This window comes from Phascolarctos cinereus, unplaced genomic scaffold (assembly GCF_003287225.1).
Source record: "Phascolarctos cinereus isolate Bilbo 61053 unplaced genomic scaffold, phaCin_HiC Scaffold_3;HRSCAF=262, whole genome shotgun sequence".
NCBI classification, from domain to species: Eukaryota; Metazoa; Chordata; class Mammalia; order Diprotodontia; family Phascolarctidae; genus Phascolarctos; species Phascolarctos cinereus.
This window is the reverse complement of record NW_027555736.1, coordinates 132,995,555-133,008,831: the sequence shown is the minus strand read 5'-3', so window position 1 is coordinate 133,008,831 and position 13,277 is coordinate 132,995,555. Positions and strand designations below refer to the sequence as shown.

The following is a 13,277-nucleotide window of genomic DNA, read 5'->3' as shown; positions in this document are numbered from 1 at the left end:
ATAGGTAATATGATTTAGGGAACTAAACAACAGTTTTGGGAGACAGGTGGTTCTTTTATCGCAGCTATTCTGTTGGTTTATTATAGGACTCTATCAAACCCTGGGTCTCTTTGTTCTTTAATTTCTTCATCCATAAAATAGAAATTAATTATGCTCATCTAAGACATGAGTATTAAAAGGACTGACACACAAAAGTATTGACATCATTATCACCTACAGGAACACTCATCTAGAAGTATCCAAGACTGCAATAAAAGACTCAGTGTATTTCCTAAGTCAAAGAATATTATTTCCTCTCTCTATCTGAAATCCTCACTCAATCTGAAGTTAGAGGTGGAGAAACACTATAATAAATTGTAATGACAGCAGTGCTAATGTACCTATAAAACAAACATAAGTAAACTAGTGAGAGAAAGGAAAGAATAACTACCTTCCAATTACTGGTTATACTTTACTCACAAAATTAAAATGACCAAAGTCTTGGGAATGACAATGGGGTAGATGGGTGGAAGAGTAACTGCCTGGATAATGACAGAATTAGGCTTCAAACAAATAATAGTGACTGCTCAGTCTCAACAAATATAACTAGCCAATTTCTCATATCTGTCTCACACATGACAGAAGGGGAAATGAAGTTTAATCACCTCTCCCATCACAAGAGGACATATTCTCTCTTAGTGAAACGATCACCAGAACTTAGCTAATCACCAGAAATCACCTCATAATGCTATTTAATTCAGCCTTGGGTATGCTCAACACCTTTCCAACTCCCTTAGCCTCCCCTCCCCACTGACTTGAGGGATGGACAGTAGAGTACTAAACTCCACCCAAAGCCTTCCTTAAAAGAGGGCAGAAATTGGGCTTCCAATTCGCTCCACTGTGTATCTACAGCTCTGCTTGGTCTCAACTCCACAGAAGTGCCATCCTGGCATTGTGACCCTTTCCCCTGCCTCCACTTTCCAGCTTCCTCTTCTGTGTTGTCTTTCCTTATTACACTGAAGCTCCTTGAGGGCAGTGGTTGTACTTTTCTTATTTGTAACCCCAGCACTTAGTACGCTGCCTGACACATAATATGTGCTTAATTAACATTTATTGAATTGAATGGAATTTCAATTGCACTTACAATATTCACCACAACAGTACATGCTTGTTTTAGGGTTCTTCTGGTCCCATCCCTTCATTTTACAAATGAAGTTGGCACCATAGATGTTAAACTTGCCCAAGGTCACATAACTAGAAAGTGGAAGGATAAGACTGAAACAAACAAACTAGGACTTCTAACTTTCACTCTAATGTTTTATTATGACTATCCATTAGACACTGATGAACAAATAAGCCTACCTCTATCCTCTACCCCATCTATTCTACCACTACCGTCCTTGCACTAATAAAATGATCATTATGATAATAATGATCATTTAACAGTTGCAAAGTGCTTTATTTTTATTATGTCATTTGATCCTTTCTAACTATGTGAAGTGTATTCTACAGATGATGAATCTTGTGGCACTATGTATTGACGAAAATTTCCTTTATTAGATGACTTTTATTGCTTGTAGATATTGGCTGATTCCTCCCAGGAACCCCATTTTATGGAAAGCACCTAGGTCATTCATGTGTTCATTCCTCTCCAGGTTCCACTCCTGACTCTCCAGACCTTCTCCCCTAGGTCACAAAAGTATGTCTTCCTCCCCATCCTCTGTTTAGCTTCCTTTTATGTGTAGTCTTCTCCCATTACACTGAGAGTAGGGATTGTCCTCATTTCTGCTTGTATTTGAATTCCCAGAGTTTAGTACCATTCCTGGAACATAGTACGTGCTTAAAACAAGGGGTTAAGCAACTTACTAGTAGTCATATAGCTAATATGAGGTTAGGAAGGTAAGATAAAAACCAGGGCTCTTAGGACTACAAGTCCATTACTTTTACTACTGTCTCATCTAGCCTCTACAAACAAAAATAGCTTTTAAAAAATTTAACCTGATTAGATGTTCAATAATCCAAGAAATGGTACAAGAAGAGTGTCAAAGGAACTGACTACATATCCCAAACTGCAAAATAAGGGCTTATGCACATCTCTATGAATATTTCCTCTTGGGAGAAAAGTGGAAGTGCAACATTTTTAGTCTATATTGTGTTTTGTACTTTTCAAAATACTTTCATATGCATTACCCCATTTAAATCATCAGAACAATCCTCTATTAAAGCTGACACTTTTGTATCACTTGAACAATCTAGCAGCAAGAAACAGACACTGAAAATAGAAAGATTAGACATACTATTATAAACTAACTCTACATTATTAATGAGCTACACACATCAAATACCAGTTATAAATATTCTATTATCAGATACCAATCATCTGCTGCTAATTAGGTGACTAAGTACTATTTCTTTATCATTCTATATGAATTTACACCGTGGTAGTGCCACTTTGTGAAGCACTACTAAAAATTTAGCAACTCAAAGTGATATGAAAAATTAAATAACACAATATTATAGTAAAGTGCTACACAAAAGAGGCATTCAAAAGCTGTCGAATGAAAAAACTTTCTGTATATAGACAAAATTCAATTTCATAACACAAGTACTTCTTAAGTCCCAAAGAATTAGATAAGCTAAGCAATTCCCAGAAAATAAGAACAAGTTAATAGAAGAAAAAAGTTTACTTTAAAAGTTTCAGAGTGACAGAAAAATAATTATATTGAAATTATGATGAACTAAGTATTAATGCATTAATCAAGAATTCAGAACTTAGACTGATTTATTGGCAATTGCTATGAAGGTTCATTTACAAAAGTAATTTGCTAACTTTTACAATTAATAATAATAATTATGAAAGGGCTTACATGTCTGTCTAACTTCTGGATATCAATATCACTGGATTATAGTGAGGACTATAACCTTCCTTGATTAAAGTTACTTTAAAACAATCAAATGATAGAACAGGCAGAAACTCATTAAAGCATATATTTTTTAAAAATTTTAAATTATAACTAGAAATTTTAAAAGTATTCTCCAAATATAAAAGTATTCACATTACATTTTGGTTTCATCTATTGATTTTACCTTAAGAGTAAAAATATAAATATGTAAAGCTTCAAATGAGACTGTGGCTTTTAAATAACACTGCAGCAAAATAGATCAGGGCAAACTCTGGAGTCAAGAAGACAGGGGTTCAAGTTTTGCCTCCAACATATAACTGGTTATATGATCATGGGCAAGGGACAATCTCTCAGTGCCCCAAGCAACTGATTGTGAGTATAAGTTGCTGACAACTTGCTTATCTGTATTACTGAAAGGACTTTACACATTGGCAGTTCTCCATACCAAATAAATCACAGATTTGGATCTTTTTCCCCCCAACTGAAGAAAAAAAAACATGCCAAGAAAGTTATTCTCTTTTACTCTTTAAGTCCTATAATCCTGTCTTTTAGGACAGAAATTAATAAAGTCTAGAAGAATAAAATAAATTATCATACAAAAGAGAAACAGCTAGTGGTGAATCTTTATATCTTAGGTTTTTTTGAAATTTCTGTCTCAGAAGAATTTTTTAAAAAAATCCAAGTCATCTGTAATATTGCTTCTCTATTAAAACTAAAACTTACCAGGATCATACATGAGTATGAATCACCAGGTTCTGAAGAACTTTTGAATCTACATTTGTGAATGCAATATAACAAAGCTGAAATATTCACTTAATAAAAATGCAAAAAGTGAACTTGGACTTTACTTATGTGTGTTAGAAGGTATTGTTTAACAACTTTACTGTATATATCCACAGAGACCTCTATTAAATATCACAATAAGCTGTGAATTAGCTCCTAGTTAGTTTTCCTAATACTTACTACTTAAAATATCTTGAGGCCATGTGTGCTGTTCTGTATCCAAGAAAAGAACTTCTGCCAGCAAGATAACAGAGTAGTTTTTTAATGTTAGAGGTTTGTTTTATGAAACTACTTAATAAATGCAAAATGCAGGAGGAAAGGAGGTAAGTTTACCGTACTTATGTAATTTAAAGCGATTTTTAATGTTAAATAGCGTGTTACAGAGCTCTGCACAGCCTGAGTGGACAATGTATAGAATCAAGTAATCAAAAAGATCAATGAAACTTATAAAGTTTCTGCATATTTATCAGCAACTTATACTTATAATCAGTTTCCTGGGGCACTGAGAAATTTTCCTTTGCCCTTGGGTCACATAACCAGTTATGTGTTGGAGGCAGAACTCAAACTCCCAACTTCTTGACTCTAAAGTTGCCCCAGTCTATTTTGCTACAGTATGTATAAAGATCAATGAAACAAGGATGGTGTAGTAAAATGAGAACTGGGGGGAGAGTGGGGAGACTACCCCCAACTAGCTGTGTGACTCTAGTGAAATCACTCTACCTTAGATGTCAGTTTCCCAACATGTAAAATGAAGAGTTAGACTATGTGATTCTGAAGGTCTTTACCTGCTCTAATAGTTTATAAACTAATTGGAAATAAAAGTGGTAATTTACTTTGGGTATAAAGCTGAATATTTGTGTTTTTCTCTAGATTTGTCACTAATTTGGGTTTTACCTTAAGTCCTTTACCTTCTCCTATATTTTAGTTTAACCAACTTTCAAGGTTAAACTACTTCACAAGATGAAGGTTGAATATATTTATAAATACTCTCAATTCAAGTTTGGAGTAAACAAAAAATGGGTAATCTTTAAGATATTTCTAGTCAATTTTAGAAAAATATGTATGTATATATATACATATATACACACAAACATATAATACTTGTGGTCAGATTTAGCTCCCCAATTCTGTGTTTATTAGGGAGGAATTAAAATTGATGTATATCTTCTAAATTCTTCCCACCTTGACTGTGAGGTACATTAGTCTGAGAAAGTGCTGGGTACTGAAATGTTACTCTTGTGCTATATTCTGCACCTATTTCCTTGTGTATTGCAGAAAGCTGATATATATATTTAAATAATTTGTCAAGACTATCATCTAAAAACTTCCATGACATTTCTTGGCTGGCAAATGAATACCATTAACTATAAGATAACACATAACCAAAACTATCCTGCAAAATATAAATTTACTACTTTATTTAGTTTTAACTACTTCACTCTCCCAAAATCTTTTGTATTTTCACAGTATTCATAATTCTGCTCAAACTTATTTTTGAAGATTACATTTACTACAAATTCACTTAGGTAACAACTGGACATTATTCACTCCCTTTGGAAAAAAAGACAAGAATGGAATAGAGCTATTCTACAGAATGAATCAATGCTTTAGGATGCTGCCCAAATCAGCCCTAAGGACAAGAAAGTATTATTTTTTTTTCATTATTTTAATCTTCTTAAACACAATCAATGCACCCATGAATTTGTAAATGACAATCTTAAGAAATACTGATCATTTGTTAGTCTTCAAAATAAACTCTGTTTACTGGAAATTTCCATTTCATTCCCCTGAGAAGTTGTATAAAAGCAGTAAAGTTCAATTTTTTTCTCTTCTTTCATTGTGAAAATCATCAATATGAAGACTAAAGTAAAGCTTTCTATCAAGCATTTTGTCTTGCAGTAAATGTAAATACTCAATAAAAGATGGAGAAAAGGTTTTTTTTAAGCAAAAGTGATCTTGAAAAGATATGATTATTTTGTTTGAAGACTGAAAAGAAAAAAGGAAATTAAAAGTTGTTTCCTTCTTCAAAATAAGACATGTTCCCTCAATACATTATTTCTCATTCCAAAAAGCAAGAGAGGTTTTTTTTAGTCACTTAATTATGTTTGTCCTTGAGAGAACTGAAGTGTGGTAAGATCAAAGACAAATTGTTAACAAATTATTTGGACATCTCAAGCCAACAGGAGTCAGTTTCAAAACAACTCCATTTTCCTCTGTATGCTTCCTTAGCTCATCAAATGTAGACAAATATTTGTTAATTACTGATCATGTACATGCCCCAATGTGGCTCCTGAGATAATGCTTTCCTACCACCTTAAAGCAAGATTTTGGAATGACAGCCCATCCTTTCAACATAATTTCATTAGTACTGTTTTGTAACACAAAGAACTCCAAAACCAAATTTATTCAAATACAAAATAATAACACCAGATAGGCTTAAAAAACATATCTGCCTATAAAACTGTTTAGATATCCACAAACATATTTCACCAATACTTCCGAGGACTACCAAGCAATTTAATTTTTAAAAAAAAAGAACACTGCATCTGTACCTTGAGGAAGAAAACCAATACAGAACGCAGTAAGTTATTCTTTAAAACACAAAAGAGATTTGTTGCTGAAAAGTAGGCTGTGAAGCAATGTTGTATGGATTTAACCTTATTTTCTCCCACTGATTCCCATTTAAAAAATAAAAGATAACATTCCTTTAAAAAAAAAACCGTGGCCTGAAAATAATCAAAATCACACTTGGAGATGCAGCATACTTTCTTAAAAAGCACATAAAAGAAAACTGATAATTGTATGATGAATAATACTCAAAATACATTGCAAAATAAAAATACTAAAACTGAAATTGCAAGAAACTATGGTGATCATTGTGTGAAGTGGTGGTGCAGCAAAATGTGGGAAGGAGAAGGAGGGCTATGAGGATTGTATGCCTCACCCTGTGAATCATCATCTTGCTGCTTCAGGCTCTGTTATCAATAAAGGAGCAGGGCAGGGGGCTGGAGGTGGAGGGAAGCTTTGTCTTGTCTCCAGGTGTCACAATATTTTTTTTCCCCTTTCCCTGCCGCTCCATTGCAGCCCTGTAAAACATTAGGCAAGCCTCTTAACCGTTCCCTGTCTGTTCCATTCCTTATCTGTAAAATGGGGAAAAAAATGTTTATTGGCTGAAAAGCCTTTTTAAAAAGTTATTACAATACTGTAAGTAAGCCTAAACATAACAATGTCCCTAGTTTGGTCAAATCAGCATCAGACCTTCAAAGGAGAAAGGCTAGCAGTTTGCTTTTCTTTCTGGCTCATGGTTGTGACAGACACAATCCCACTCCCCACTACGGCCTTCCCCACCATGAGTCTACAAGGGACCAAAAATTATGTTAAGCAAATTAAGTAAGAATGTATTAGAAATTCATTCCCTGCTTTACAATTTATGTATAACCCAAACTGCCATACCATTATGAATTAATTGCCTTATAATCAACAGCTGCACTTTTAATTTTTTGTCATTAAATCTTTTACTTGCTTACTGCCTATGTTGTGTCTAATACCATTTTTAGAGACAACAGCCTGGATGATCACCACTACCTTATTAAAGGCATTCATTTCCTATTTTGTCTACTATATTTATTACAATCAACAAATTAATACAAACTACCAAGCAAGAAACACATCAATGAAACAATTTTTCTCATGTCTATGGAAAAAAAATTTTTGAGTTACATTCTTATTTCCAATTTTGCCATTTTATTATCTAAAGCTCAATGTACTTTTTAGCTAAATAGGGTTTTCTTTTTCTGAAAATACAAATTCCTTGTGATGGTCACTGTCAATACTAATCTTTGGGATATAAGAGGTTCTTAATCTTTTTTTTGTGTAACAGGGTCCCCTTTTGGCAATCTGGTGAAGTCTAGGGATCCCTTCTTGGAATAATGTTTCTAAATAATTGAAGGAAATTCTCATTTCAGTTAGAAGTCAATAAAAATAAATATGTAACTTTTTACCATCCAAATTCACAAATCCCGTGAAATTTATCCACAGACTCTTTATAAGTCTCTGGGTCCCAGGTTAGGAAGCCCTATTCTAACATGAAGGCAAGAGTAAAGATTATAGTCTAACAAGAAACCAATTTTTCTTTCTCCTAAATCTAATTTACACTAAGCAACACTAAATCCTTGTTTCAACTAACTTTTCAAAGTCTAATTTCTTTGTTTTTGCAAATTTCCCAGATTATGCAATTTATATTGCGTTGAGCATGTTATAATTTTGCATTTTCTTTTTTCTGTTCATAGCTCAGGACAGTTCTTTCCTCTTTAGCCAGGTCAAGTTTGAAAAAGTTTATTCCAAAAAGGTTGGCCAACAGGTGTTTGGTGTTTTTGGACCAGCAAGTGAAAAAAAAAAGTTTACTAAAGATTACAATCTATATTCTGTTGGTGAAGTAGATACTTTGGCAAACAAATTAATCAATATAGGAAGTCCTCTGCATTTTAAAGGGCTGAGAGGGATATATTCTATAGATTTCTTTGCATAGCAAAATCAACAAATACTACAGTGTCTCTTCAGAAGGTGAAGAAAAGTCCCCAAATAAAGACCTGCTCACAAGAGAGATTATAGTGGCTGAACAGTTATAAGGACACATCAGATAAGCTGAATGAACTATGTTACTGCAATGTGAAATTCTTAAAAAGCAGTGTATTTTACTATTTCAACTTTCTGTTAAATTGGAGAGAAGACAATGTGGGCACTGAAGTATCTATGGTCTAGGTTTTCATTCCTCGGCATATAAAAAAATATTCATCCAGTGGGTCTTTAGAATAATTTTTTTAGTTCACACTGTAACTCCTATATCTCCCTATGTTTTAATCTCTTATTTAGTACTGGCTTTCAAAACAGATTAGAAATCTAGTACACAATTTTGTCACTTATTTTTAATTTAATTTAATTATAATTTGACTATTAAAGCATAGGTATGAAATATTAAAATATATAGTACATGAATCTTCAAAATAGTTTTGCAGTTATCAGAAAACATAAATGAATTCTGGTATTTAAAAGACACAATAATAATGGTATAATATGGGATTGAGAGGATTGGACTAGATGATTTTCTAAAGTCCTTTTCAGCTTTATGATCTTATGCTATGTAATAACTTTATTCCTGAAAAATTATATACAAATCAACTTTTAAAATAAATCATTTTAAACAGAGCAACAGTGCTCCCCATGTAAACAAACAGTCTTGTGAATACTTTCATAAGGAAGTTTTCATGCCTTTCCAATTTATCTCTTTTATAAGTTTTAATTTTCAAACATAAATTTTGCTTAAATAAGAGTATAACCAATGTTACACAAACAGATTTTGGCACTATTAAAGCTTTTAAGTAGAAATTGAATGTGAGAAAATACTGTTGGTTTAAACAAATAACTTAAAACCATGGCAACTTCCTTAAATAAATGGTCAGAATCTGTAAAGTTAAGACCATTTTTAAGGAATTATATTTCTCAAAAGTGTGTAATTTATACGGTACATAAAAAGAGAATGCAACATATATTTTGTGTCCAAAAAAAAAGGATATTGAAAGATAAGTAAATGTGAGCATTACATCTCACTGCTAATAACCCATCATTTAAGTGTCACAACTTCTTTGTTGACGTTCTTAGAATACCATTCTCCAAATCCAAATTTTATTTGGTGCTACGGACAAAACATGGGGATCTTTACGTAGCAGTGTTCATATTTGCAGAACACAGCCAAAACATTGTTCTTAATTAAAAGTATCTCTATCAAAAATCCTTAAATTGTTCTTAACAGTTAATTGTTTATAGTAATAGTATTAGTAAAGTATTTTCATTGGCTATTATACTGGTACTTATTTGGATCTTTATTTTTACAGTAATTCTAACATAAATATTTTCCTTCATCACGCGAGGGGAAATAAAACCAAACCCTACTAATAAAAAGTTTGCAAACATGTGCTACTATTCACAGAAGAAAACCAAGTAAGAGAATGCATGATTTAATTTTAAAATTACTCTATAAGGCTAATTAGCAATACGGTATACACTGTACAGTTCTTTCATAAGTACAATACTTTATTAAGGAAAGGGGATAATACTGTGATGGGTTAGCTGTAATTAAATTGTTGCATTCAATTTAAAGACGGTTACTTTCCCAAACACAGTTCTTAGGCATATTACAGGCACTGATTTTAAATTCTAAAGTGTCAATGCAGAAATTCACTGCCAACTGGTTAAAATTTATGGAGAACATTTTTCCACAGCTGACAATATGTATTAAAAGTGACTGTGTGCAAAGTTTTGGGAAATAAGACTATCTATAATGCAATGTCAAATGAATATTACTGGAATGCCACAAAAAATCTTGAGGCTTAAATCTGTTCAGAGTTTATGTAGAGAAGTAGGAATAAGATGGTAATGACTTATAATAAAATATATTTCTTAAGAACTTATGAATAAATTTATAAATAATCTTTATAGCTGTCTCAGTACAATTCATTTCTATTACTAAAAGAAAAAGTGTGTACACCAATGCTGGGCTAGTAGCGTCATTGTTACAGGAAAAAGACAGCAGACATTAATAGCTACAAAGTGTGATATATACTGTCTTCTAATAGAAAGTATGGTTTAGTCAAGCAAAAATTTAATACTCAAAAAAGAAAACTAAGTTTTTCAGTCCTCAGTACCAAAACACATTTACAACTCTTTACTTCTTCAATAATCCAATATGGTTCCTCTTTATATTTAGCTCCTCAGAACTTCACAAAAGTGATATGAATAATTAACTCCATTCACACACTTGCAATTTAAAAAAAGAATACATCAAAATCTCATTGATTAATCTACAATTCTGGTTTCTAATCTACAAATAACTAGAGCAGACTAATTTCTGAGAAGAGTACAAAAATATCCTTTTTATTTTGACAGTTTGCCACAACTAGGGTGGAGAGTTAGTTACAGAAAAGCTGTAGGATAAAAATCAGAATATATACTTCATATTTTTTAATGAAGTAGACTTTTAGATTTGAGAAGTATTCAGAACCTCCTGGTGGAGATAAGAACATCTGCAAAATGAAATATCAGAAGTAAAATAAATAACGACATGTTAGTATTTTTAATACAAGGATCAATATTAAATTGAAACCTTGGTTAAATGTAAATTATAGGACTTATATTAAGAAAAGGTCTGAAGGTAAAGTGTGTGATGTCATGTGCAGCGGGAGGGGAGGAGTGTTCAGGATATAACAAACAAGGTTGGCTGTATTTTCCATGTATTACTTCAAAAGTGTTAAATGATAACAAAATTTACACATAATTTTAAAATAAGGTTTAAGCTGAACATGAGGAAGAAAATCATAGTTACTTAGTTCAACTAACATGATCTTTATCTGATACAAAATTAACTGATGTGCATTTCAACAGAGAAGCTCAGACAGCACCCAACAAACCGTGGCCAAAAAATAAACATGACAATGATTCCCACTAATTATGCTATATTTTGCTACCTCTTCTCATTTAAAAATTCAACTGTTCCTTAAAATTAGCAGAAACACTTAGAAAAATTCAAGTAGTTTAGTGATTTTTTTTAAAAATAAAAGCATATGTATATATGTGTATATAATATATATACCATGAAGCCAAAAGAATGCTGTATAAATATAAAAATACATTTAAAATATATTATGTATTTATATTAGAACTCTAATGTAATACAAATGATCTGGCAAGCCAAATAAATTAAAATCCCTAGGCAATGAAATCGTTAAACTTTCTTTTCATTAATTTTTAGGGAAACCAATTTGTATTTTGTTTTTATTCAATTCTTGTAAAATTAATTTTGTTAAGCATTATGCAAGATTTTTGGTAATGGGAAATTTTAATGTACATGCATGGTTACATAATATTAAAAAAATACTAGAAGTCCACTAAATGTTATTATTTCCCAGGTAATGAAGAAGCCCAATTTCCCAAAAGAAAGAATAATTTTAAATGTTTAAAGGGGAAAAAAACCCTCTACTATTTTGAAAGGGTACTCAGAATTCCTGCAGACTACAGGAAAATAAGTACATATTGTGGTTCCATAAGATGAAAGGAAAGTAGGTTTTATTTCTTTTGGTGGGAGGGTTTATTTTAGAACATTGTTTTCGAGTGTAGGAAACCTACTTTGCCTTTTTTTTCCCTCTGATAAAACAATAGGTCTACTGAGGGTGAGGAAATGTTAAGAAGAACAATCAGGGAGGAAGGACTATGCCCTGTTACTCCACTCTTCCTACACTGAGCTCTGTTAATAATACAAAAAGATGATTTCTATCTTTTTCCATGTCATTAGATTTTTGAAGCCAAAGGTATTTATTAATGAAAATAAAACAATTAAAATTGTACAACTATATGTTAATATTTTTATATCATATCCTTGAACAGTATGCTATGACACAATTCTAACTTTTTAACATAAACACAAACTAAAAAGCTATAGATAAGCAGTTAATTTAGCTTAGTATATTATTGATATATTTTCAAAGTTTCCTTAAAGGAATTTATGATGTTTAAATTACTAAATCAACAAGATTCAGAAATTATTTTTAGAAAGTAGGTATTATACTTGAAGAGAAAGTAAATTCTATCTGTAACTATTTCACATCATTGTGCAACAGAATACAAACGTTCACTTTTAATTTTTCATTTTAACATTTCAAGCATAGACAAAGGTTAATTTGGTTACTCAAATTAAAATGAAAATGTAAACTATTAATTACTTGTAAATTAGTCATTTTTGGATATATGTGTTACCTCAACAATATCCGAATTGGTTCTGCTCTCATGGGGTTCATTATATTCTGTGTACTTGAGGAGGACTTTGTCCATGTCAGTGCTGGCATACTGAAATAGTTTGTTAGAGCTGTTAAAAATGATGAGTGCTATTTCACAGTCACAAAGCACACTAAGTTCATAGGCTTTCTTCATCAAACCAAATTTCCTCTTTGTAAAAGTCACCTGAAAAAGAAAAAAATTGTTTTAAAAATTCTCAATAGCTCTAAGCATAACTTTAAATATAACTTAAGTCTTCCTTACAAATGCAGGTTGGTCTAAGATAACTAATTGAATTTCTAGTTCTCTCATTTTAGAATCATGACAACACAAATCCCTAATATTCAAAAGCTCCAAGTGATCCAAGTTTTATCTTTCACAACACTTTAAAATAAAAATCCAAAGCAATCAGAATTTTCACCAATAAACACTAATGCTTTCATAGTTTATCTACAAAGTTAGCTTTCAACAACTTCACACTGCAGGGATAATTTTTGCAAATGTCTATGAAATTAAAAGAAAAACAGGTAAGGAAAGCAAGGGTAGTTGATACTCAGATTTCAGTTTTTCAGAGGAGATGTGATATTTCTCTCTCCTCAGACACAAAAACAGATGTGTCATCTTTAATGGATACTTAAATGTCCACTTGTTGGGGATGCTGTAGAGGGGATTCTCAGTCAAGTATGAGTTGGACTCCGTAGTCTCTGATGTTCCTTAAACACAGAGATTCCATGATTCTGAGAGAAAGAACAATTGGATTGGCAAGGCTTCTCAAGGATTTCCTCTGCT

At 32.0% G+C, this 13,277-nt stretch overlaps 1 protein-coding gene across 12 annotated transcripts in view; it reads right to left on the bottom strand.

Moving 5' to 3' along the window:
* Positions 1-13,277, bottom strand: part of MEF2A (myocyte enhancer factor 2A) — a 222,333-nt gene that overhangs the window by 77,639 nt on the left and 131,417 nt on the right. For all 12 annotated transcript variants that reach the window (XM_020963908.2, XM_020963922.2, XM_020963930.2 and 9 more), the window contains one exon: positions 12,471-12,674. In XM_020963908.2, the coding sequence (XP_020819567.1) occupies positions 12,471-12,674 (204 nt within the window). The remainder of the gene's footprint in view (positions 1-12,470; positions 12,675-13,277) is intronic.